We start from the raw sequence: 27,350 nt of genomic DNA, 5'->3' as shown, positions 1-27,350 counted from the left end.
TTAGCTTAAAGCTGAACTTAAGAAATGTCAGAAAGCAAGGCGAAGAGCGTGGAGGGGAGAACGGGGAGGGGGCTGATGTATAAGTAGAGATCAATTTTGCATCAGACTGGCTCTGGCTCTACAAAATCATTTTATGTATATGTACTCCCTGGATTTTCAAAAAGCAAACCTAAAGGAAATCCATCTTCTGTATCATCTTGTGGAAAGACAGCCATTAGCACACTCACGTTTACTGAAATAAAGTAAGACTTGCCTCGTGGGTGGGATGTGTTTTTCTTCCATGTCTCAGTCTTTGTATTTCGCATGCTCTGATCATGGCCCACCTGAGGCACTTTCAGATTTCACTGACCCCTGGAACTATTGTCTCCTGCCAGTCTATGTCCAGATAGGCAGTAAGGGGTCACTAAGAGAATTCAGGTGAATCTAGGAGTGCAGCTCAGCTCTTTTTAAAAATTTTATTGGAGTATAGTTGATTCACAATGTGTTGTTGGTTTCAGGTGTACAGCAAAGTGATTCAGTTATACATATACATATATTCATTCTTTTTCAGGTTCTTTTCTCATATAGGTTATCACAGAATACTGAGTAGAGTTCCCTGTGCTATACAGTAGGTCCTTGTTGGTTATCTATCTTATGCATAGTAGTGTATGTTCATCCCAAACTCCTGATTTATCCCTCCCCCACCCCCATGCTTTCCCTTTGGTAACCATAAGTTTGTTTTCAATATCTGTAAGTCTGTTTCTGTTTCGTAAATAAGTTCATTTGTATCATTTTTTAAAATTAGATTCCACATATGATATCCTGTGATATTTGTCTGTCTGACTTAGTATGATCATCTCTAGGTCCATCCATGTTGCTGCAAATGGCAGTATTTCATTCCTTTTATGGCTGAGTAATATTCCATTGTATATATATATACCGTATCTTCTTTATCCATTCCTCCGTCTATGGACATTTGGGTTGCTTCCATGTCTTGGCTACTGTAAATAGTGCTGCAATGAACATTAGGGTGCGTGTATCTTTTCTAATGCCGGCTGTGTGTATGCATATGTGGATGTGCATACATATGTCCAGCTGCCACCCAGGTTTGCCCACGCCAGGGAAAGGAGGGACACAGGATGGCTATCATCAGGGAATAATATGGAAACATTTGCACTTGTTTGAAATTTATTTCTGGTATTTTTATCCTCCCTCTTCTGTCTCACCCTGCCCTCAATCTGCTTGTTTAGGCAGATGATGATTGATAAGTCAATACAGTTGACTTTTGAACAATGAAAGGGTCACCCCCCAAATAATAAGAAATCCGCCTATAACTTTACAGTTGGTCCTCCATATGTGTGGTTGGTTGAATCTGGATTCAGCCAGCTGTGGATTTCGTAGTACTGTAGTATGCATCTATTGAAAAGAACCCCACATGCATGTGAACCTAGGCAGTTCAAACCCGTTATTCAAGGGACAACTATAGTTTTTTCTAAGCATGTCCTCATTGACAGCAAGAAGGAAAGGCATTACTGATTTAAAAAAATATACATTTGTATTAATTCTCCCATAAAATTTGAGAGCTGGTTGTGGTATAATTGCTAACAAAAATTATACTGAAAGAAAAGCTCATCTTTGCAAGTCAGTGGGTTTATAATTAGTTCACAAGAACGGTGCCTTTAAATACCTAATTAACTAAAGGCCAAGTCCTCATCTAGGCAAACCATCTATCCTTTTTTCTCTGGAGAGTGGAGGTGGTAGCCTTTCCCTTCCACCTGCAGTCCTCCCAGGAAATATTTCAAAGTCTGCCTGCTTCACTGTGTCTATGCCAACCTACAGAGGGTTGTTTTGCTACAGCGATCACCAAAGCTACTTGCCTTGAAAGCAAATGGCGATGCAATAAGTTGCATTTGCTTTCCCATAAAAATAGATTGACATAATTTGATCAAGTCTTCTTTCCAGTTTAAAAGGACATGAAAACAGTCTGCTGAATGAGGGCACATGCAGTAATATGTACTTGAGTTGAGCACATCACTAATATCAGCAGAAAGGCAACTACTAATCAGCTTAACTGCTTTGCCCATGAGAAGAAAATAAAAAAACTTAACTCTTGCTGGATAGAAGCTCATTGTCTAAATTAAGGTTAGTTAGCTCTTTAGTCTTTTTTACATTTCAAGTTCTCCCATTAGAATGTCCATGAAGAAATGTTATCAGAATGCTAATCCCAATTCTTAGGTCTCCTGGAGGCACACAGGGTCTTCCCATTAGCAACAAAAGTGTGACGTTGCCTACCTATCTGGTAGTGTTTGAGAGATTTCCCAAATAACGGAGAGAAACGAACTTTCATCACAGAATTCAAATATTTAATGACAAAATTAGAGTTTGCTGTATTAGTGAATCACAGAGCAGGTGTTACTTGTCTCTGAAAGGAACAAAAATGATATTTGACATCTTAGGGAACTTCTGAAGAATTAATAACTGTACAACAGACATCAGCAGTGCCACAATTCTAAAATTTAAAAGCGAAACCTATCTTTAATATCCTTTATTGAGGGCATTCTGTAAATATTTTTACATAAATGCATAACCTTTGTTAGCCACAAAAGTAGTATTAAGACAGATTTCACTGTAATTTTAAGTCTAACACATAATCTTTATTTTTTCAGAGCTTAAAAAAGTTAACTACTGATCTTGTTACATTTTACAAATACCTTCAATATGAAACATTAACCTGAATCACTGTCTACTTCCTGTACACAGGTACCTAATAGTACTAGGGAAGAATACTACAGCTACATTCCAGGAAGAAGTGAGAACACTGGCAAGTCTCTTTTCTTTACGAGTTGTCAATACAATTTAAGAAATCCTTCACTGAAATGTAGTATTTCCAAAACTCAGTAGTGAGGTGCAGAAATGAAACGAAGAAATTAAATGTATTTTAGCAAGCCACTGAATTGGTCCCAAATAATGTGAGTCATTTTAGCAATTTTCTCTAGGTTAGATTGTATTAATATTTTGTATTGAAGCACCTTCTACAAAAGGATAGCAAAGAACCTCATGTACGTCATCACAGGACTCGCTCCTGTGCAAGAAGTCAGGAGGTCCGGGAGGGACTGGGGTTGCTGTTTGGCCTCTTCTGTGGGCAGAGGCCTAGGTAGTAGGACTTGGACACAGGGAGGTCAAGGACATGACCACAGTCTGGAAGCAAATCCATAGAGGAAGGTAAAAACAATGCAGACAGGCTTTCTTCAAATCCTGGATATTTCCAAGAAGACTTAAGTCTAAAAGGATAAGCAGAGAGTGAGGAAAGAGGGCAAGATGTGGAGTACTTATATTTATGAAGAGTAACTATCACAAGTCTACCGGAGAGGGAAAAATCTCAAATTTCACGGTATGCTTATGACCTCACCCTCTGCTACTCTAGAAGCAGCTTCACAAACACTGACGTTAGATACGTGGCGACAAATCGAGTTTGGCTGATTGTCGGGGCGTTTTAGACTTACCACTTCAATTATTTATACCAACTGTCTATCTGAAGCTAGAATCCACTTCGGGAAGATGAATATATCTGTGTGTGTGCGCACGCGCACGTGCATTTTCTATACTGAGGCCTGCAAAGAAAACCTATGTGGCGTGAGATTTTCAGCTTTTCTTAGAAATTGTAAATGCTTCCAATGGTACTCACCAGACAGCAAGTTCCTTGCTGCTTTAAACTTTTAAGACATCAAAAGAAAAGTACAAAATATTATAGTACATGTATATAGTTTACCCGATAAATTTTACAGAGAGTTTTCTTGAACTGGATCATCTCCCTAAGAGGATTCAGAAATTTTGTCTCTGGCAAATCCCATCTCCCTTTTGACACATAGTGACTAAGATCATTTTCCCCCACAATAGCCCAATTTTCTATCTCCCTGGGAATGCTTTTATCAGGAGAACTTAAGCTATTTAGATCAGCATAAATAATCCCAAAGTCATCATATGCTGCTGTGTAAGAGCCTGCAATACACATGGCCTCAATGGGTAGGAAGGAATAGAAAGGGGTCCTGAAGATCCAGGCAGCTTAAAAAAAATCAGTGCATCGCAGCGGGAGGCTGAGCATATGTATCTGGGATGTACAGCTTGCCTCCTTGTTTCAGGACGACAAAGCACAGCTTTTATATTTAGCATTTTAACCTTCTAAGAAACCAAACTCCCAGACTGAAAATCCAGGCCTGTGTTGAGTGATACAAAATCAGGAGCTGTATGAACCAACCCCATTCAGTCTGACTGCAATGTAAAGGCTTCATGACTGTGCTGTTTTATGTCAGACCAGGCAAGTTGCAATTGCCATGAAATGCAATTTGTCAAGAAACCCACACTTTAAATTAGATTAATAGCAATAACAACATCAAAACCTCCAAAAATCAGATACCAAGAACCGAAGGCCATTTCCCAAGGACATCATGAAGGCGTCTCTAAACAGGCATGACTTCGTAAAAAGAGAAAAAAGATTTAAAATGTAGTATCTTTTCACATTATCCTTTACACAGACCTTTATCTGGACAAATCAATTCTTGATAAAAATCCAAGCTCTTTTCAAGACCGGCTACCGTAATCTGGGACAGTGACAAAGAAACATTCATGAATGCACAGAGGTTTTTCAATGGGCTTTTCCTTAGGTCTTTCATCTCAAAATTTTATCCTTTATACGGTAATTCTAAATAATCAGCCTGGAAACAAGTAATGGAAGAATTTAAACTGTAGCTCAGAAAGTAGATTTCTATCTGTGACTCTGATTTGTTTTTTTGAATGCTGGTGATGGCTCATGCAAAAAGTTCCTACACAAAAAGCAAAATCTAAGACTGCTGTTTCCCCTGATAAATCCAATTGTTTTTTCTAATACAGATTTGTGTCTCAGGATTTAGAATCTTAACCTTCAAATTAAGAGTACCTAAGAGACTGAGTGAAGCCAATCACTGCTTGACTTTTATTTCCAACCAAGAACAATAACATCTGACGTCACCACATTAAAATGTCTTCCTGCTTAATATCAGGAAAAAAATACAGTTTAGACCTAGCTCAATATATCATTTGGTCCGAATTTCATATTCAAACTACCAAAAAAAAACCGAGAAAGCCTTAAAGAAGAAACACATACAGACACACGCATACACACAGTGGGAAAAAAATGAAGCTGATGCTTGCAGCATTTCTTAGCAAGATTATTAGGGAAACGTATAAACACAACACCTTTTCTCTCATATTAACATCTGTAAAGGAAAAATAACCTAAATGTCCACATTTGGGGGAAAAAAAAAGCAAGCGGAGGTCCAGAATTCTTGTAAAAACTGCTGAACAAACTTCATTTTCTCTCCAGAGGTCACCAGGAGAGGCAGTTTCTCAGCATTTGTGCTTCATGGCAAGCTAAGGAGAGAAAGGGACACAAGTAAGATGTTATCAGCAGTGGGGAGGGTTCCTTTGCTGCTCCTTCCCCACATCCGCGATGAGAAGCGACACCAAGATCCTTCTTGCTGAGGCAGATCACCATTACAGTGCACAGTGGCCCTTAGTACATGTGCAGCGTGTCCCTAAACGGTCCACGGAGCACTGCATTTGTCACTCGTCCTTCCAGTGTTGTTGTTGGTGTACGTGTCCAGGTCAGGGAGCGTGCTACGTGATGTTCCTTCATGCCACTGAAGGAGCAAATGGAAGAGCCAAAGTAGAGGCAGAATGAGTGACCTACCCTAGAAACAAAGGCCTCTGGGCTCCCAGGTTACTAGTTATCCAGGAAGACCAACACTCTCCAAATGTATTTACTGACATCTCGTAAAGTATTAAAAATCACCAACTGTAGAGAAACAAACAAGCTGCAATAATCCACGTAATATCCTGGACATTCAACCAGGTCCAAAGCACTTGACAATTAGACTGTTTTACCAACCAGGACTGAACAATAGACCAAATTCAGACCTTGACTTACTGCTCTCACTGGTATTTGAAAAATGTGGTTTATTGAAATGTTAGATCTGTATAAATGGGAACACCAAATACCACTGTATCATTCAGTAGCTTCCCAAGCCCAGCTGGAGCCCATGATAATATATTTAAGGAAATGTATGCAGGTACAACACATAAGATTAATCTGACATTGCTTTCCTTAGCCAGATCCCTTCCAAGGAGCCCATATACTGACGTGAAGCAGAAGCAGGGTTGAGGCTGAATTGTGATCCCTCATGTGTCTAGAGTCTGGTATTAGGGACTAGTCCCTGAGACTAGGGCTGGAGTTACTGGGGGTAGTCATGTCGCTAAATTAATCTCTACTTGGGCAGCGTCAGCTGGAAGAGCTCCAGGTGCCTGTACCTGGTGAAGCCAGCCTAAGTGAATACCCCCAAGGACCTTTTGCAGTGCTGATGCCACCAGCCAGTCAACTGTCAGATGGTGTTTGTGAAGCCCTGAGTGTGTCCAGGCTGCTGTGCTCAGTGCTGTGGGTGTCAGATGGTGTTTGTGAAGCCCTGAGTGTGTCCAGGCTGCTGTGCTCAGTGCTGTGGGTGTCAGATGGTGTTTGTGAAGCCCTGAGTGTGTCCAGGCTGCTGTGCTCAGTGCTGTGGGTGTCAGATGGTGTTTGTGAAGCCCTGAGTGTGTCCAGGCTGCTGTGCTCAGTGCTGTGGGTTTTTGCCAAGAAGGTTAACTCCTGAACTCGAAGAGTTTACAGTCCGGGAAACATGGTGGGTGGAAATGGCAGAGCCAGGGCTCTCTCTCAGATCCGTCCCACTCCCTGGCCACACTCTGAGCCCCTCCACTGTATGGCCTCCGCTTCTTGCTCTGTCTCTAGTTTCAGTACATTATTTAGCGATGTGGACCATTCAAATCAACACAGAGCTGTTAAGCGTTGTGCATAATGAATACCCAGCATAAATATTTGATCAGTGCTGCTGTCCTGTTATTCACTCAGCTGTTAACCTTCAGCTAATGGGCTTTGCCAATTTACCCACAGTCATTAATCCTCAGCAGCAGTCGTGTTGCTTCTCACACCAGACCCTGGTTACCTCTCCGGTGCAGCTGGGACTGGCACTAAGGGGAGCCCCAGCCGGGCAGGCCCGTGCCAGTTCAGCTTTGCAGAAGTACATATGGATTGGACATTTTGCCATTTGAGGTATTTTTGCGTAAAGGCGCATCATTTCCACGCTACCTCTTTTTGTTTTGTTTTTTCTTTAACTTCCTGGGAGTTAGAAGCTTTAGAATATGGAAGGCACGATACTGTTGCTTCCCTGCTACAAATCTGCTGTATGACCTTGAGCGCGAAGTCACAATTGCCCCGTACCTCAGTTTCCTCCTGTCTATAAATATCATCTCCAACTCAAATGCTTATGGATTAATGTAGATGTCAGAGTTCCTACAGAAGAGAAGTTAAAAACTTCCTTTTGCTATATTTTTGTTTTCTTAATGTTTCGTGGAAAGCTTTCTCTTTCAAAGCTGTGTAAATGACTCCATCTAAATAACAACAACAATAATAGAAAAAAACAACAATAATAGAAAAAGTTGTTACTCATACAGGGGGTATTTTTTAAGAGGCCTGGACTCTTGAGGTCCCTTCTAGCTCAGACCCACAGGGAGTAGATGACCGTGGTAGGGACAGAGGCAGCCATTCCCTGCCAGTGAGGGAAATGCCACTCACCACTCCCTCCCCTACAAATGTGCGCCTGTGCAGAACAGGGCAGATCACGGTTCTTTTCTGTGGGAAATAAACAGCATCTGAGGATGCCTAGGTGTGGGTATCCCTCTCGCCTGCTGACTCACCAGCCCACACAGGCGTCAAAGCACTGCACACACTGCACTGCTGCACTTTCTGAAGCAGAGGAGAGTGAGCAGCCTGCTCTGTGGCTGAGCTTGACTTCCCTAAGGTCTGAGACTGTACCAAGCTCATAGCTCAGGAAGGAACCACGCTTCCCAAGCCAGGCTGAACACAGCCGGTGGAGAGGGGTTGCAGACACATTTCCATTGGCTCTGCAGGAGTCAAGCGCCCACATGTCTTGACGGCAGGCTCCTACAAAGGTGATCCACTCACTAATGTACCCGGGTCACTGTAGGAGTCCTGGGAAAATCGAGAAAGCCACAGATAGCCTCTTCTGTTGCAGTCCAGAAGGTGTGCCCTACTCTCCAGCTGAGGTTGCATGCTCTTGTTCAGCCAGGGAGCCCAGAGGAACTGTCACCCAGCACTGCCTTTCTCTGTCAGGGCTCTAACAAGTGCACTGTCTCGACGTCTAAACACAGCCCACTCTTCATGAGTCAACAGAGCCATGTTTGGGGAGGCAGTGGTGGAAGGCCTGGGTTCCATCTCTGAACTCTCTCCTCACCAGTAGGCCTGGCAGGGGCTTGGCCAGTGAAATGACATCTTCACAGACAGCCTACACTAGTGGGACAAATCAGGAGTCCTGGTCCCTGGGAAAATAGCCACCCCTTATCTCAAGAGGTCAACCTCCTCCTGAGGAATCCTGCCCATGCTGGTGATTCATAAGCACACATCCCAGACGTGCAGTTTTAGAAAACTGCAAGTCTGGTTATTACTGTGTCTCTCTCCCACTCCCTCAAACACAGTAAGAGACACTAGCAGCCCCTCCCCCCCAACCCTTACGCCACCCACAGGAGAGGAAGCCAGAGTAAGTGGAGACTGTCCCCTGCCGCATCCATCTCTACGGAAATAGGGAACTGGCTGGTACCAATCCTCCCAGTGGTCAAAGCCAGAGAACCCTGTGCCTTTGGGGGCCTAATCAGTTTCTGTTCTGACAGGTCCTGTTTGCAAGGGCTGCTCTGTGTTTAGAAAGCGTCAGCATTCAGCAGGAGGCCCTCCCACCCCCCCTTTGGAGGGCACAAAATCTTCACCACCAGTCCCTCCCCACCCCTGTGCTGGGATCCTCAGTCACATTTCTCCAACCCTCTACAGTGCTCATCACTTGATGGATTGGAGCAGGCTCAGCAGAAACCATTTTTATGGAAACAATTATAACTAATATTAACTGAGGTTTATATGCACCAAGTATTGTACTAACCAATTTATAGGTTTGAATGCATTCAATTCTCTCAACACCCTAGGAGAAAGGTACTATTATTAGTTAGCCCTATTTTACTGATGAGGAAACTGGGGCTTAGAGAAATTAAGCCCCTGCCCAAGGTCATGGAGTTGCTAAATCAAACACAAGATGTTAACTACCATACCATACTGTCTTCCCAACTACCTAGCAAACTTGGCCACAGTATCAGGGAAACAGGGTGACCAGGGCCAAGAATTCTGGCCATCTGGTTAGGTTATCCAACCCAGTGTTTGTATGACCTCCTCTGGGGCGGATAGTGACATGGATGACCTCCAGGTATTGTCTACTCCGCATTAGGAAGAATGATTTCACAGACTTCCTTGGTAACCTGGTTCATGGCCTCATCATTAATCTAAACTCTTATTTTAGCAGAATGTTATCAGTGCACCACTGAGTGCTCTATTCTGTATAACAAGACACGAAAAAGAATTGCTGCAGTATCGCCCTTCCCAGACTTGAAGACAATTAAAAAATAATTCCTGTAGTCTTCTCTTCTCCAAATCAACACTTTAAATGTTCCCCCAGACTTCCACTGCCCATCCCCCTTTTAAATCACTACAGTTGCTGTTGCTATAAATGAAGTTGGGTAGGAATTCTAACATCTCCACTCCATCATTATTTCTATATCACGAAGGCTGCAGAAGGGATGAGGGGAACCACAATTCTGAGCTTGTTCCCTCTGTGACAGCCGCAGCAAGACAGGCTCTGGCCCCCAGCAGGGCTGCCTGCATTTTCAGCCAGGTTTGAACTCCAAATGGGCCCCTAAGGCAGCAGTACAGTAAGACACTGTCATGATAGGGAATTGATGACACAACGAGACAGGTCTGTGCAAAGGGGATGCAGGAAGGGCAGGCTAGATGCACCCACTCAGATCTGGATCTGCAGTCGGGCCTGGGCTTAAGCCTGGGGAAGGGGCCGGCCTGGCTGACCTGGGGAGATTTTTCCCGTTGCTTTTCAGGTTGTCCATTCTTGGTTCCTCAGCAAAAGCGGGGTTTTCTTTTGAAGCACATTAATTTTTTCCCCAAAGGTCACCTGAAAAGCGTATCTTGAAAGGCCAGATCATGAGTCTGACATGCCAACAATTATCAGCAAAAGTTGTTTCTGGAAACCTAAATTCAAAATCACTAGCCAGAAAGGAGCTGCCCTTTGATCCAAAGTACAAGAACAGTAATAAATCCTCTTTTATCACCTGACCAACAGGGCTTCTCTTTCCTTTGGATTGTGACTGCCTTAGATAGCTGGCTGCCAATAAAAACTCCCCCTTCCCCTTCAGAAAGGCACATTTTCAGTGCATGTGTACACCTGAGGCATGTGGAAAACACCATTCTCTGGACCCAGAGGCAGGTGGGAATTTTGCAGGCAGCTCTGCACTAGTCAGGTCAGCCTTAGGAGGTCCAAGGCCCCTCCACAGGGGAAACTAGCCCTGCGGTGCCCTGGGACTAGAATTTGCTTTTTTGTATAGTAAAGAGATAAGAACACAGGATGCGAGGCTCATGACAGCATGGAAAAGTAAGCACAAGAGCCCACAGTCCTCTTTCAAGCACTGGCTAACAGAGGAGGGATATTCTTACACCTGTCCTGCCCCCACCCCCATCCTGTTCCCAGAAATGGGAGCCTTAAACTTCTGGGTAGGAAGTAAAGATGGTCCACATTTCCCAAAGATACGGGGTCAGAGACAGGGATGGAGACAGCAGAAACGAGATAACCAAAGAAACAGGTCCAAGAAGAAATCTTCCCAACTCTGGCACTTACTAAGTAGCAAAAGGAAACTGTATACAGGGGCCAAAAAGGCTTGACTTTGTCCCTCCCACCTGGGAAACATACTGAAATAAAGTTTTGGGCACCAAAGCTCCCTGACAACCCAGAGCTGAGCCCTCGGCCGCGCTGCGGGACCCACCTTGTGTGCAGTTTCTGCAAACTGCTGGGCGCTGTTCTTCATGTCTTCCGTCTTCTCCTCTGCGCGGCCTAAGCGCTCCCCACGCTCGTTCAAGGCCTGGCTCGCTTTCTGCACTGCACTGGTCACGCTGTCGGCCGCTGAATGGAGGATGCTATTTCCTGAAAGGGGACAGGAAGAGCATCAGAAGCTGGCTCGGCTGACCTACAGTGACACCCCCACCCAGGGTGAGCACCCCGAAAAAGCAAGGTGGGTCAGACTCTGGAAAGGCCTTGAGTGTCTAGGAAACAAGCCGGCTTTTCTTCTGACTTGGTCTGACTGACTCGCTTTTAGGAAGAATACCCACTGACGGTAGGACCTGGGCAAGTGCTGAAGGCTGCTTTCGCAGCCCCATCGCTGACAGCACTCGTTTCCGTTCTGCCGGCATTCTGTTTGGTGAGGCTCAGAAGAGCGGGGTCCATCTGAATTTAGGACTTGGCTTGCAAAGGTAGATGGGAACCCTAACAAGTCCATAGAATTAGGCAAGTTCAGTGAGGCATATCTGGATCATATGAGCATTTCCTCTTGACCTGGGGTTTAGATGGATAACCACAGGAAAATTGGGAGTACAGAACTTCTCCGGATAGGATGCTCTGTATTCCTTTCAACTGTTCCCTTCCATTTTACCCCTTCACCCCTATATGCATAGCCCCACATAAGAAGCTGTGGATCAGTCTCAAAGTTCAGAGGAGGTATGTCAGTTCCCAACCTTGAATCCCGAGCCATGGCCTGGTTGGTTGGTCCTCTTTGCCTCTGATCTCAAGTATATGAAATATGGGGCCTCAGCACTGTACTTAGCCAGCAGGTAAAAAACAGTGACAGAAACCTGTCCTAGAAGGAACTTGGCACTCCCAGATTGATGAATGATGATACTGAGAAAGTTGAAAACCATCACATTTCAAATGGTTATGCATTCGTGACATCCCAGGTACCAGGACTGGAAAAGAGATCCAACAGTGACGAACTGGCAGGTGCGTAACCCATGGAGACCTAGAAACTTGCCAGATTACAACCAAAGGAGATTTATAGCTGTATTTTGTTAATGCTGAGAGGAAGCTAGTTAAATGGCATTTTATGTAATAGCTTTGTGTCTTTGAATACGTTTTTATTACATCATTTAACTTTGTACCTGGGATGGATGCATCTAGCCACAGACAGCTTTTAATAGAAACGTAATTTCCACTGGTCTCAGCTGCAAAGGCTTCCTCATTTCTCCTCTGTGGGAACAGTCTGTGGTTTGTGGAAAAGGATCTCAGGCAAAGAAAGTGCCTGCCCCAGAGGAAGCACTTTGTAAATTGTTTTCCATTTTTCTTCTTTAGGGGTGGATTTCAAGGGCTTCCACTCTGCACTAAGGGGAGGAGAATGGAGTTAGCTCACTATTACTCAGCTGCCTCAACCACTACTGGAGCCAAGATAAGTCAGCACAGATTAACAGAGGAGGTGTGGCTCTGGAGAAACTGGCTGACTGCAAGGGCTGGAATGGAAGGTCTGTCTCGGTCTTCAGAACAGATTTAGGAGGAGAAATCTGGGTTCCCATTTGCTTTCATATCATGGTTATGATTATAGCCTATCACCACTGCTTAATATTTGAATAGCATTTTGCAATCATAAAGCATCTTTACAAATATTGTCTCATTTGATTTTCACAGAAATTCTACTGAGAAGACTGAGACTAGGTGAGGTTCAGGGCTTCCACAAGATCATGTCACTAGGGAAGTGACATAGCTAGCACTGGAACCTGGTTTCCCAATGCCTTTTCCTTATTCTGTACCTTCCTCTCTGCAGGTGTGGCGTTGGTCATGGAAAGCAATCACTATGACAGAATTGTGAGAACACCAGCATAGATAGGTTTTGACAGGTTATTTCCCAAGGTAATGCCTGACTGTTTCTGTCCTAAAGAAACCTATTCCTCTTGGTAAATGAAGAGTTATTGCCTAAGCTGCATTGCAAGCCAGGTGCTCCCAAGAAGGAACAGGCCAATGGGAAAGAATAAGACAGTGAAGGGACTGAAGGTGCAGAGGAGTTGGGGGAGGGCACAAGAAAATCTCCCCTTCCTGCTTCCTTCCACATGCCCACAGCTTAGCCGCCAGAGGCTAGAGAAAAGATGGGGCCGGGTACCTGCAACTCCACAGCCAGGAACAGCTGCATTAAACCAAAGGGATTTTAGAATTAGTTTTCATAAAATCAAGAGGGTATATAACCAGGATAGGTTTTCTCCCCATCGGAACTGACCCTCATGGTGCCCTCAAAGTGAGACACATCTGTGTTTCTAGAATGAATCTGCTTTGTGTGAGCCATACTGTTTTCCTGTCATGACTTTCTTAATCTTGTACAGACGTCAGATCAACACTGCACCCAGTTTTATATGATACTGTTTAACCAAGAGTTGTTATAACTAAAAGAGAACCAAATGCTGTCTTCATTATTCAGTGATGACACTGCTGACCACTATCAATAAAAAATCCACCTTCAGTTATTTTCAGCCACGAGGATGGATTTGAACAAATCTCATCACCTCAGTTGAAATGTCCTCCCCTGGTTTCAAGTCTACCTGTATTTCAGGCTCAGTGAAGTCCCATCGCCTTTATCAAGGTTCAGGTCAATTACATTCTCTTCTCAACTTTGTAAGAACTGTCTGTATCCTTCTTGGGTGACTGATCAAGTACAGTCATGGGCAACTCTTCTACCTCATTTCTTCACCCATAGATGCGATGACTTCCCAGCTGGATTATATATTCCCTGAGGGCACCTTTCGCTCTGCTGACCATTCCCTAAATCCTGAATCTTCCTCCTCTAGATTCGGGTCTCCCGCTTGCTTGCTCTATTCTCTCTGATATCTTGCAAATGCTGTAATTCCAGGGTTCTGTCCTTGGCCCTCTTCTCTTTCTCATTCTGCAGACTCTCCCTAGGACAATTCTACTCAGCTCATGGCTTCAATGACCAAATTTTTGCTTTTTTCTAGGTTGCACTGCTGAGGCTCCAGACCCACGTTTTCTTACTGGGCAACTTCAGGTGAGTCACCGAAAATCATCTTGAATTCAATATGTCTACACCTGACCCCATTAGCACACCTGCTTGTCCTTTGGGGTCCCCTGCTCAGTCAATAACTCCCCTATCTGCCCAGCTTGCTCCTCAATTCAGAAATCTGGGAGCCCAGTCCAGATTCCTCCCTCACTTTTACCACATACAACTACAAGTCACCTGCTGTCCAGCCCTCTACTCTCCGCCCTCTTTGCCAGCTTCATTATCTCTCTATGGATCCAGTCCCTCTTGCCTTCAGAGATACAGCAATAGCCTTTTGTTGTTAGGTGTCCCCACACCTTTTCTGGTTCATCTTCCACACATTTCTGTAGTACACTTTTAAAAAGGCAAATTTGTTACCATCTTCTCACTGCTTCCAAGAAAAAATTGAGAACTTTGCCCTGCCTCACTCTCAGCTTATCTTAGAACCTCATCCATTTTTCCTCTCCCTAGCGATCTCCAATCCCACGCCTTGCCAGATTACCTAAATTTTCGCAGATGTGTCATGTTTCTTTTACCTGTATGCTTTTGTGCTTACTGCTACCTCTGTGTGAACTCTGAGTCTCATCTTAGCCTTCCCACTTACTCCTATGTGCTTCAGTACACTTCATACCCCTTTCCTAGGAAAGACTGTCATGTCTAGCCCACCCTAAACCATTGTTGCCCCCAACATACACAGTATCTTGTGTCTATTTCAAATGGTGCATTTATCATAATGCATGTAATTGCTGGGTATCTAGTGTGAGCTCCTTGAAGGCAGGGGCTGGGCCTTTCTCACTTTTGTATTTGCAATCCCTGGCACACAGGAGAGACTCAATAAATGTTGGTTGGCTTAGAGGCAGGAAAAATATATCATCCTTCTAATGATTTCTCCATGGCTTAGCAGAGGGTTGGACGCATGACTGATGCTGTTACATGATCTAACTAGGTCTTCAAATTCTAAACCTGCCAAATGACTAAGGGTTTAGTCTGTGTCTAATGAAGCCAGCTATCTCACCTAGAGATTGTGCCAGGAATTCAGTGAATTAAGTCAACAACAAAATGCAAAAAGGGGAATGCTTTTGCTATAGTGAACGCGAAGAGAAAGTTGGTGAAAAATCTGTTGTTACCAGCCTTAAAATAAACAACTACAAGGTATAAAAATAACAGAAGTTAAATAGCTTTTAAATCCAATGCAAGAATAGCAGTTGCCTGACCACTTACTACGTTCTAGGCACTTACTAACATCTGCTCCTCACAATAGCCTTATGCGATAGCACATCACTGATCCCGTTTTTACCAACGCGAGCACCAACGGACAGAGAGAGGGTTAGCAGTGCACCAAGGATCCCACAGTAAGTGAAGAGCAGAGCTAGGTTTTGAACTCAGGAAGCCCAGCTCCAGAGCCAGTTCTCTTACTCACTGTTATATTGGCTCTCCATGGGAATTTTCTTGTATTTGAGATTAATACAGTCTGCATTAACTGTATGGAATGAAGACTTCAGTGTAGCAGTTCCTAAAGCATTTCTTAACGCCATAATACAAAAGAAAACATCTTGTCATTATTACAAGCTAAAACAATTTACTATAGAAAATTTAGAATACATATTACTATAAAAAGGCAGTAAAATCGTGTAGTATTCAATTGCTTAGAGATAACCACATTTACATTTATGGTACATTTTATTCTAGTAATTTTTCTGTCTATGTTTTTCTAAAACATGGTTGTGGCCATACTATATATATTTAATACTGTATCCTATTGTGGGTACTTTCCCATGCCATGGAAAATTCTTTGAAAATACTGTTTATAATGGGTACATAACACTGTTGTAATTTATTCAGTTATTTCCCTTTTCATTATTGGGTGCGTGTTCAAAAGTGTCCATCCTTCCTTCTTCCGTGCACACCATTATATTTCAACTTCTTTATACACTGCAGTGTGCTCACCACCAAAAGCTTAGTTTCCATCTGTCACCATACAGTTGACCCCCTTTTTATCTATTTCATCCTCCTCCGACCCCCTTCCTCTCTGGTAACCACTACTCTGTTCTTTGTATCTATGTATCTGTTTTCCTTTTGTTTGGCTTGTTCATTTTTTTAAAAATTAATTTTAACTTAAAAAATATTCCACATATGAGTGAAATCGTACTGTATTTTTTTTTCCTTTCTGATTTATTTCACTTAGCATAATACCCTCAAGGTCCATCCATGCTGTCACAAATGGCAAGATTTCATTTTTTTATGGCTGAGTTCCATTGTCTATACACACACACACACACCCACCCATATCTTCTTTATCCATTCATCCATCAGTAGGCTCTTAGTGTTTCCATATCTTGGCTTTTTATAAACGATGCTTCAGTGAACACAGGGGTGCATATATCTTTTTGAATTAGTGTTTTCATATTCTTCAGATAAATACCCAGAAATGGAATAGCTGGATCATATGGTAGTTTATTCTTAATTTTTTGAGGACTCTCCATATTGTTTTTCATAGTGGCTGCACCAATTTACATTCCCAACAACAGTGCTGAGGGTTTCCCTTTCTCCACACCCTCTCTAACACCTTTTTGAAAATAACCATTCTAATGGGCATGAGGTAATATCTCATTGTGATTTTAATTTAAATTTCCCTAATAACTGGTAGAATTAAGAAAACAGTTCCATTTACCATTGCAACAAAAAGAATACCTAGGAATAAATTTAACAAAGGAGGTAAAAGACCTACACATTGACAACTGTAAGACACTGTTGAAAGAAACTGAAGACACAAAGACATGGAAAGATAGTCCATGCTCATGGACTGGAAGAATTAACACTGTTAAAAATATCCATTACCCAAAGAAATTTACAGGTTAAATGCAACCCCAATGACATTTTTCACAGAACTAGAACAAAAAATCCTAAAATTTATACGGAACCACAAAAGACCCCAGATGGCCAAAGCAATCCTGACAACAAAGAACAAAGCTGGAGGTATCACACTCCCTGACTTAAAATTATACTGCAAAGTTATATTTAATCAAAACAGTATGGTATTGGCAGAAAAACAGACATACAGATCACTGGAAATGAACTGAGAGCCGAGAAACAAATCCACACACACATGAAAAACTAATCTACATAAGGGAGCGAAGAACATGCAACAGAGAAAAGATTGTCTCTGCAGTAAATGGTGCTGGGAAAACTAGACAGCCACATGCAAAAGAATGAAACTAGACCACTATATTATACCATACACAAAAATCAACTCAAAATGGATTAAACACTTGAATGTAAGACCTGAAACTATAAAAATCCTAGAAGAGAACATAGGCAGTATGCTCTTTAACTTTGGTCTTACCAGTATCTTTCTGGATATGTCTCCTCAGGCAAGGGAAACAAAAGCAAAATTAAACAAATGGGATTACATGAAACTAAAAAGCTTCTGCACATGAAAGGAAACCATCAAAAAAACCCCAAAAAAGACAACTTACTGAATAGAGCAAGGTATTTGCAAATCATATATCTGATAAGGGATTAATAAAATAAAGAACTCATACAACTTAATAACAATAAAAAACAAAAATTAAAAAATGGGCAGAGGATCTGAATAGGCATTTTTCCAAAGAAGACACACAGATGGCCAACAGACACATGAAAAGGTGCTCAGCATCACTAATTATTAGGCAAGTTTTGCTTTTAAAATGAGGCTGCAGTTACTTTCTTGGATTTACATGCACACACACACAATCTTTGTCCATAACTCTGATAATTCCTCGAGATTAAACTGCTGGTTCAAAGGACATACAGTTTTTGAGGCTCTTGGTGCATGCTGAAAATTGCTTCCCTGAAAGACTCATTCAGTATTCAGAACTATGCATTTGAGTGCATGCTATGTGCCAAGCACTGTGACCTTGACAAACAGGCAGAATGACTTTGAGGGAGTGTTTTAAGTTCTCTGATCTTTAGTTTCCTCATCTGTAACTCCACCTCATGTGGTTGTTGTAGAAGTTAAGATGAAGATGTATGTATACAAAGTGCCTACAGGTGCTCAGTGAATGTCTATCCCTCTACCTCCCTAAGACCACATCCACTCTAGGAACTTTGGAAAAAGTACACAATCCCACCCAGTTTCTTTGCATGTCTCCTCTTTTATCTTGGGGCTAAGTGTCTTGAAGCTCTCAGGAGACACTTAGATCTGTGTATACTTGCTGTGTGCACCTCAGAAAGAGCTGAACTCATGTTCATTAAATCAAGGCATGCCTTGTAAAGAAGGATGCTTAACTCAAAAGTTGGGGCCCATCATACTGTGCTGAGTTAAATCTGGAAATAAAGGTCTCCTGAGGCAGATAGAACAGTAATTCTCTCTAAATAGGCAGGAAGCACATTAATACCCAAATTTATTCAAACAGTCTAAGAGGCTGTCAACCACTGCAAATAATGTCAACTACTTTTTGAACTACAGTCTCTGAGAATAGAGCAGAGACCAGTCTTACTTCACTGATGTTGCATTCACATTGGTTCCGCTCAATATGTGCTTTAAAAAATATATTATGCTGGCATATTTTACGTTAAGTGATTGAGAAGACCTTCCTGAGAGAGCAATTTGAGATAAAGCTATAACGTTGTGTTCAGTCACTGTTTGAAAACAATGAAAATAAATTTAAATGTATAGGAAAATGAGGGGAAAACAATAAGGTATATTGAAAAGTGACAATGGAAGAGAAAGGAGGATTTTTTTTAAAAGCCCACAGACCACACCAACAAATATAAACATAATTTCTTTATATCATCCTAGACTTCAGGTTGTATCTTGGTAATCAAAATTCCTAATTCTATAGCTAGTAAAGAGTCAATTTAAATAGAATTTTCAGCAGGTGTTTCCTATATTAAACACACATGTAGATATATGAAGTGCAAAATACTCATCATGTTTGGAAAAAAGCAGGAAAATCATCTAAAAAATAAACGATTGATAAACCTAAGGCAGTCTATACTCGGAGTTGAGTAAACATGGTCATCTCAGGGCACTCTTTTAAAACAGAAATCTGGTAATAGTTTTGCATGGACTATTTGTATTCTATAATCAGTTTGACCATTTAGGAATAACTGTACAATAAAGCCCCATTTATCCAAACTAATTTAAAGGAAAACCAATTATGAAAAAAACTGGATTTGGGTTTTAGTACCATAAACTTAAAAAATGGGCAGGGAGATCTATTTTATTTTTTTTTTCTATTTACCTTTTTTTAAAATTCAAACAAAGTCACAAAAATTATAATCATCCTCATCAGTTCACTCAGTCCCATGTAATTAATTTTTTTTCATCTTGATCTTTTGTTAGCACTTTTATGAATTCATCAGTTTTCCATTAGAGTTCTGAAAATGCTTATTCATTCAGTTCAGCAGTATAGGCAGTTACCAGAAACCTGTACTTGTCAGAGTCTTTTGCATAAATTCCCTGAAGACGAAACCCTTTTATAGGAACATTTTTGCAAAAGCATCAGAATACACCCAGAACTCTCTGTAAATGACAAAAGACTTAAAAAGGACCACAGTTAAAGATTTGATGAAAGTTCATAATAATGCAATAGACAAGGAAATTTAGTTATTTCTGAGATATACATTTTAAAGTAATAACTAGAATTATGGCTTATAACATTATACCAGAACATATAAGATTTTTAGAAATTTCATGTAATGTCTGAAACATTTATATTGACATATTTCCATACAAATAACCCAAAGAAAGTTTAGTATTACTTGTTGGGTTTTTTTTTTTTGTTTTTTTAATACTGCAGGTTCTTATTAGTCATCAGTTTTATACACATCAGTGTATACATGTCAATCCCAATCGCCCAATTCAGCACACCACCATCCCCACCCCACCACGGTTTTCCCCCCTTGGTGTCCATACTTTTGTTCTCCACGTCTGTGTATCAACTTCTGACCTGCAAACCAGTTCATCTGTACCATTTTTCTAGGTTCCACGTACATGCGTTAATATATGATATTTGTTTTTCTCTTTCTGACGTACTTCACTCTGTATGACAGTCTCTAGATCCATCCACGTATCAACAAATGACTCAATTTCATTCCTTTTTATGGCTAAGTAATATTCCATTGTACATATGTACCACATCTTCTTTATCCATTCATCTGTCAGTAGGCACTTAGGTTGCTTCCATGACCTGGCTATTGTAAATAGTGCTGCAATGAACATTGGGGTGCATGTGTCTTTTGGAATTATGGTTTTCTCTGGGTATATGCCCAGTAGTGGGATTGCTAGATCATATGGTAATTCTATTTTTAGTTTTTTAAGGAACCTCCATACTGTTCTCCATAGTGGCTGTAGCAATTTACATTCCCACCAACAGTGTAAGAGGGTTCCCTTTTCTCCACACCCTCTCCAGCATTTGTTGTTTGTAGATTTTCTGATGATGCCCATTCTGACTGCTGTGAGGTGATACCTCATTGTAGTTTTGATTTGCATTTCTCTAATAATTAGTGATGTTGAGCAGCTTTTCCTGTGCCTCTGGGCCATCTGTATGTCTTCTTTGGAGAAATGTCTATTTAGGTCTTCTGCCCATTTTTGGATTGGGTTGTTTGTTTCTTTAATATTGAGCTGCATGAGCTGTTTATATATTTTGGAGATTAATCCTTTCTCCGTTGATTCATTTGCAAATATTTTCTCCCATTCTGAGGGTTGTTTTTTCGTCTTGTTTATAGTTTCCTTTGCTGTGCAAAAGCTTTGAAGTTTCATTAGGTCCCATTTGTTTTTGTTTTTATTTCGATTACTCTAGGAGGTGGATCAAAAAAGATCTTGCTGTGATTTATGTCAAAGAGTGTTCTTCCTATGTTTTCCTCTAAGAGTTTTATAGTGTCTGGTCTTACATTTAGGTCTCAAACCCATTGTGAGTTTATTTTTGTGTATGGTGTTACGGAGTGTTCTAATTTCATTCTTTTACATGTAGCTGTCCAGTTTTCCCAGCACCACTTATTGAAGAGACTGTCTTTTCTCCATTGTATATCCTTGCCTCCTTTGTCATAGATTAGTTGACCATAGGTGCGTGGGTTTATCTCTGGGCTTTCTATCTTGTTCCATTGATCTGTTTCTGTTTTTGTGCCAGTACCATATCACCTTGATTACTGTAGCTTTGTAGTATATTCTGAAGTCAGGGAGTCTGATTCTTCCAGCTCCGTTTTTTTCCCTTAAGACTTCCTTGGCTATTCGGGGTCTTTTGTGTATCCATACAAATTTTAAGATGTTTTGTTCTAGTTCTGTAAAAACTGCCATTGGTAATTTGATAGGGATTGCATTGAATCTGTAGATTGCTTTGGGTAGTATAGTCATTTTCACAGTATTGATCTTCTAATCCAAGAACATGGTATATTTCTCCACCTGTTTGTGTGATCTTTGATTTCTTTCATCAGTGTCTTATAGTTTTCTGCATACAGGTCTTTTGTCTCCCTAGGTAGGTTTATTCCTAGGTATTTTATTCTTTTTGTTGCAATGGTAAATGGGAGTGTTTCCATAATTTCTCTTACAGATTTTTCATCATTAGTGTATAGGAATGCAAGAGATTTCTGGGCATTAATTTTGTATCCTGCAACTTTACCAAATTCATTGATTAGCTCAGTTTTCCGGTGGCATGTTTAGGACTCTCTGTGTATAGTATCATGTCATCAGCAAATAGTGACAGTTTTACTACTTCTTTTCCAATTTGTATTACTTTTATTTCTTTTTCTTCTCTGATTGCCGTGGCTAGGACTTCCAACACTATATTGAATAGTAGTGGTGAGAGTGGACATCCTTGTCTCATTCCTGATCTTAGAGGAAATGCTTTCAGTTTTTCATCATTGAGAATGATGTTTGCTGTGGGTTTGTCGTATATGGCCTTTATTATGTTGAGGTAGGTTCCCTCTATGCCCACTTTTTGCCGAGTTTTTATCATAAATGGGTGTTGAATTTTGTCAAAAGCTTTTTCTGCATCTATTGAGATTATCATATGGTTTTTCTTCTTCAGTTTGTTAATATGGTGTATCACATTGACTGATTTGCGTATATTGAAGAATCCTTGCATCCCTGGGATAAATCCCACTTGATCATGATGTAAGATCCTTTTAATGTGTTGTTGGATTCTGTTTGCTAGTATTTTGTTGAAGATTTTTGCATCTGTATTCATCAGTGATATTGGTCTGTAATTTTCTTTTTTTGTAGTATCTTTGTCTGGTTTTGGTATCAGGGTGATGGTGGCCTCATAGAATGAGTTTGGGAGTGTTCCTTCCTCTGCAGTTTTTTGGAAGAGTTTGAGAATCATGGGTGTTATCTCTTCTCTAAATGTTTGATAGAGTTCACCTGTGAAGCCATCTGGTCCTGGACTTTTGTTTGTTGGAAGATTTTTAATCACAGTTAAAATTTCATTACTTGTGATTTGTCTGTTCATATTTTCTGTTTCTTCCTGGTTCAGTCTTGGAAGGTTATACCTTTCTAAGAATTTGTCCATTTCTTCCAGGTTGTCCATTTTATTGGCATAGAGTTGCTTGTAGTAGTCCCTTAGGATGCTTTGTATTTCTGCAGTGTGTGTTTTAACTTCTTTTTCATTTCTAATTTTATTGACTTGATTCCTCTCCCTCTTTTTCTTGATGAGTCTGGCTAATGTTTTATTAATTTTGTTTATCTTCTCAAAGAACCAGCTTTTAGCTGTATTGATCTTTGCTATTGCTTTCTTTGTTTCTACTTCATTTATTTCTGCTCTGATCTTTATGATTTCTTTCCTTCTGCTAACTTTGGGTTTTGTCTGTTCTTCTTTCTCTAGTTCCTGTAGGTGTAAGGTTAGATTGTTTACTTGAGATTTTTCTTGTTTCTTGAGGTAGGCTTGTATAGCTATGAACTTCCCTCTTAGAACTGCTTTTGCTGAATCCCATAGGTTTTGGATCATTGTGTTTTCATTGTCACTTGTCTCTAGGTAGTTTTTGATTTCCTCTTTGATTTCTTCAGTGTTATCTTGGTTATTTAGTAACGTATTGTTTAGCCTCCATGTGTTTGTGTTTTTTACGTTTTTTCCCCTGTAATTCATTTCTGATCTCATAGCATTGTGGTCAGAAAAGATGCTTGATATGATTTCAATTTTTTTAAATTTACTGAGGCTTGATTTGTGACCCAAGATGTGATCTATCCTGGAGAATGTTCCATGCGCCCTTGAGAAGAAAGTGTAATCTGCTGTTTTGGGATGGAATGTCCTATAAATATCAATTAAATCTGTCTGGTTAATTGTGTCATTTAAGCTTTCATTTCCTTATTTATTTTCATTTTGGATGATTTGTCCATTGGTTTAAGTGAGGTGTTAAAGTCCCCCACTATTATTGTGTTACTGTCGATTTCCTCTTTTATAGCTGTTAGCAGTTGCCTTATGTATTGAGGTGCTCCTATGTTGGGTGCATATATAATTGTTATATCTTCTTCTTGGATTGATCCCTTGATCATTATGTAGTGTCCTTCCTTGTCTCTTATAACATTCTTTATTTTAACGTCTATTTTATCTAATATGAGTATAGCTACTCCAGCTTTCTTTTGATTTCCATTTGCATGGAGTATCTTTTTCCATCCCCTCATTTTCAGTCTGTATGTGTCCCTAGGTCTGAAGTGGGTCTCTTGTACACAGCATATATAGGGGTCTTGTTTTTGTATCTTTTCAGCGAGCCTGTGTCTTTTGGTTGGAGCATTGAATCCATTCACGTTTAAGGTAATTATCTATATGTATGTTCCTATTACCATTTTCTTAATTGTTTTGGGTTTGTTTTTGCAGGTCCTTTTCTTCTCTTGTGTTTTCCACTTAGAGAAGTTCCTTTAGCATTTGTTGTGGAGCTGATTTGGTGGTGCTGAATTTTCTTAGCTTTTGCTTGTTTGTAAAGCTTTTGATTTCTCCATCAAATCTGAATGAGATCCTTGCTGGGTAGAGTAATCTTGGTTGTAGGTTCTTCCCTTTCATCACTTTAAGTATATCATGCTACTCCCTTCTGGCTTGTAGAGTTTCTGGTGAGAAATCCGCTGTTAACCTTATGGGAGTTCCCTTGTATGTTAATTTTCATTTTTCTGTTGCTGCTTTCAATAATTTTTCTTTGTCTTTAATTTTTGCCAATTTGATTACTATGTGTCTCAGTGCGTTTCTCCTTGGGTTTATCCCATACGGGACTCGCTGCGCTTCCTGGAATTGGGTGGCTATTTCCTTTCCCCTGTTAGGGAAGTTTGCGACTATAATCTCTTCAAGTATTTTCTCAGGTCCTTTCTCTCTCTCTTATCCTTCTGAGCCCCCTATAATGCGAATGTTGTTGCATTTAATGTTGTCCCAGAGGTCTCTTAGGTTGTCTTCCTTTCTTTTCATTTTTTTTTCTTTATTCTGTTCTGCAGCAGTGAATTCCACCATTTTGTTTCCCAGGTCACTTATCCGTTCTTCTGCCTCAGTTATTCTGCTATTGATGCCTTCTAGTATAGTTTTCATTTCAGTTATTGTATTGTTCATCTCTGTTTGTTCTTTAATTCTTCTAGGTCTTTGTTAAACATTTCTTGCATCTTCTCGATCTTTGTCTCCATTGTTTTTCCGAGGTCCTGGATCATGTTCACTATCATTATTCTGGATTCTTTTTCTGGAAGGTTGCCTATGTCCACTTCATTTAGTTGTTTTTCTGGGGTTTTATCTTGTTTCTTCATTTGATACATAGCCCTCTGCCTTTTCATCTTGTCTGTCTTTCTGTGAATGTGGTTTTTGTTCCACAGGCTGCAGGACTGTAGTTCTTCTTGCTTCTGCTGTCTGCCCTCTGGTAGATGAGGCTATCTAAGAGGCTTGATGGGAGGGACTGTTGGTGGGTAGAGCTGACTGTTGCTCTGGTGGGAAGAGCTCAGTAAAATTTAATCCACTTGACTGTTGATGGGTGGGGCTGGGTTCCTTCCCTGTTGGTTGTTTGGCCTGAGGCAACCCAACACTGGAGCCTACCTGGGCTCTTTGGTGGGGCTAATGACAGACTCTGGGAGGGCTCATGCCAAGGAGTAATTCCCAGAACTTTTGCTGCCAGTATCCTTGTCCCCATGGTGAGCCACAGCACCCCCCCAACCTTTGCAGGAGACCCTCCAACACTAGCAGGTAGGTCTGGTTCAGTCTCCCCTGGGGTTACTGCTCCTTCCACTGGGTTCCGATGTGCACACCACTTTGTGTGTGCTCTCCAAGAGTGGAGTCTCTGTTTCCCCCAGTCCTGTCGAAGTCATGCAGTCAATTCCCACTAGGCTTCAATGTCTGATTCTCTAGGAATTCCTCCTCCTGTTGCTGGATCCCCAGGTTGGGAAGCCTGACATGGGGCTCAGAACCTTCACTCCAGTGGGTGGACTTTGTGGCATAAGTGTTCTCCAGTCTGTGAGTCACCCACACACCTGTTTTGGGATTTGATTTTACTGTGATTGTGCCCCTCCTACCATCTCATTGTGGCTTCTCCTTTGTCTTTGGATGTGGGGTATCTTATTTGGTGAATTCCAGTGTCTTCCTGTTGATGATTGTCCAGCAGGTAGTTGTGATTCTGGTGTTCTCGCAAGAGGGAGTGAGAGCACGTCCTTCTACTCTGCCATCTTGGTTCCTCTCCCCAGGGAGATCTATTATATGCAAACTGTTAGTAGTCCAGGAACATTAGTAATTCTCATATTGTATACCCAAAGTGTTCAGTAATTATTTATTCCTTGAGTAGATTAAATAGTTCCTATTCTATTCTTGTCTACTGTATTAATTTTTTTTACCAAGGGTATTTTCATGGGTTAGACATAAGGTTCACTTAAGTCTGGTCCAGTATTAGTGACATTCACATTAATTTAGGTATAAATCTATAGGATGCACTCAAGATGTGTTTTCTTTTTTTTCTACTTCCAGTCTTCATTGCCCAGCTTCTCTATCATTAGAGGCCATATGAGCAAAAGACAAGAAAAGTCACGTGGAAACTTGGTTCCCTGATGGCAGGGTCCCTTTTCAGTCCTAAAGGCTCTCTGAACCGTGTACATACTATTCTGCTTCCTGAGATGAGCAGCCATCTCCAGCCCTGTCGGTGGTAATTCAGCTGCATGGTAATTGTGATACTTCCAAGGAGGTTCTGCTTAGGACTGTGACTTGCATTAAGCATTTTATAAATGAATAATAATTTAAATAATAATGATGATATTAATTTCTACAGAGTGATTAAATGCAAAGTCCCACCTGGTGAAACAAGTTAGTTCTTATTTCACAGTCTCCATTAATTATCTGAGAGCTTGGGTAAATTACCAAGTTCTTTCTACATTACATTGACTAATCAATACTAATCACACAGCTGCATCTCAATGTAGGACAACCTGTAGGAGCCCCTTAGAGATGGGAGATTCTTCCAAACTGCTAAATTTTAAAATTTCATTTGTACTTTTGTGGTAGTGACTAATCAGATAAATTCTGTTACAAATCCAGGTTATGTTACATCAGCTTTCCAAAAGGAAGAGTTGTTAACCCATGCTGGGCACTGATGCAGTGTGAACATCAGCTAGTTGCAGAAACTGCTACAATTCACTGAATGGTTACTATGTGCAGTGCTATGTTAAACTGTCAAATTCCTCAAAGAAATATATTCTTACCCTACTTTACAATTAAGGAAACAGGTGGTCAGGAAGGGGAGATAGCTTGCCCACGTTCACCTAGATCTTCACCCCAAAGCTCTTTTTAAAAAATCATTTTGTAAAATAAAAATTGTATATATTTAAGGTGTACAACATGATGATTTGATATACATATACATAGTGAAATGATAACTACAGTCAAGTTAATTTTAACATAGCCTTCTCACGTAGGTACCATTTTTTTTCCTTTTTTTTTTGTGGTGAGAGCACCTGAAATCACTCTTCAGCAGACTTCTAGTATTCAACTATAGTCATGCTACGCATTAGATCTCTAGACTTATTCATCCTACATAACTTCAACTTTGTATCCTTGGACCAACACGTTCCCATTTCCCCCACCTCCCTGCCCATGGTAGCAAGGCACAGAAAGAAAAAACCTGCATGACCTCACTTATATATGGACTCTAAAAAAGCTGAGTACATAGAAACTGAGAGTTGACCTCAAAGCTCTGAACAACTATGTCAGCATTTCCCAAAGTGGTTCTGTGGTTTAAAACAGTGCTACATAGAAAGCTCAATTCTATGGTACATGACTTTATGAAATGCCAGTTTTGGAAAACTGGCAAACAAAAACTGGGAAATGAAAGGTTTTGGAAAACCTTTAATATACGAACATAGATTGTAATCAAAAGAAGGTAGGGGTGGGAGCAGGAAAGATCTGCTAGCAGAATTTCCCCAATATATTTACTCACAGGTTCCT

The 27,350-nt window shown here is 40.9% G+C and overlaps 1 protein-coding gene and 1 long non-coding RNA gene across 9 annotated transcripts in view; one reads left to right on the top strand and one right to left on the bottom strand.

The window, feature by feature from the left end:
* Positions 1 to 27,350, top strand: part of LOC307181966 — a 117,066-nt gene that overhangs the window by 86,395 nt on the left and 3,321 nt on the right. Inside the window, exons 2-3 of the long non-coding RNA XR_013827086.1 lie at positions 13,946 to 13,995; positions 25,881 to 26,071. This is a non-coding gene — a long non-coding RNA (uncharacterized lncRNA). The remainder of the gene's footprint in view (positions 1 to 13,945; positions 13,996 to 25,880; positions 26,072 to 27,350) is intronic.
* The window catches only part of STXBP6 (syntaxin binding protein 6), a 319,768-nt gene continuing 294,403 nt past the window's right edge, over positions 1,986 to 27,350 (bottom strand). For 7 of the 8 annotated variants that reach the window (XM_079912942.1, XM_079912941.1, XM_079912943.1 and 4 more), the window contains exons 5-6: positions 10,948 to 11,105; positions 1,989 to 5,385 (exon numbers count right to left, since the gene is read on the bottom strand). In XM_079912942.1, coding sequence (XP_079769068.1) covers positions 5,362 to 5,385; positions 10,948 to 11,105 — 182 coding nt within the window. In that variant the 3' untranslated portion in view covers positions 1,989 to 5,361. Of the gene's footprint in view, positions 5,386 to 10,947; positions 11,106 to 27,350 lie in introns of all 8 variants that reach the window. The other variant, XM_079912945.1, reaches the window with a different exon arrangement.

The sequence above is a fragment of the Stenella coeruleoalba genome (genome assembly GCF_951394435.1).
Source record: "Stenella coeruleoalba genome assembly, chromosome: 2".
Taxonomy (NCBI): Eukaryota; Metazoa; Chordata; class Mammalia; order Artiodactyla; family Delphinidae; genus Stenella; species Stenella coeruleoalba.
Note: the sequence above shows the minus strand (reverse complement) of the source record. Positions and strands in the feature narration are given on the sequence as shown.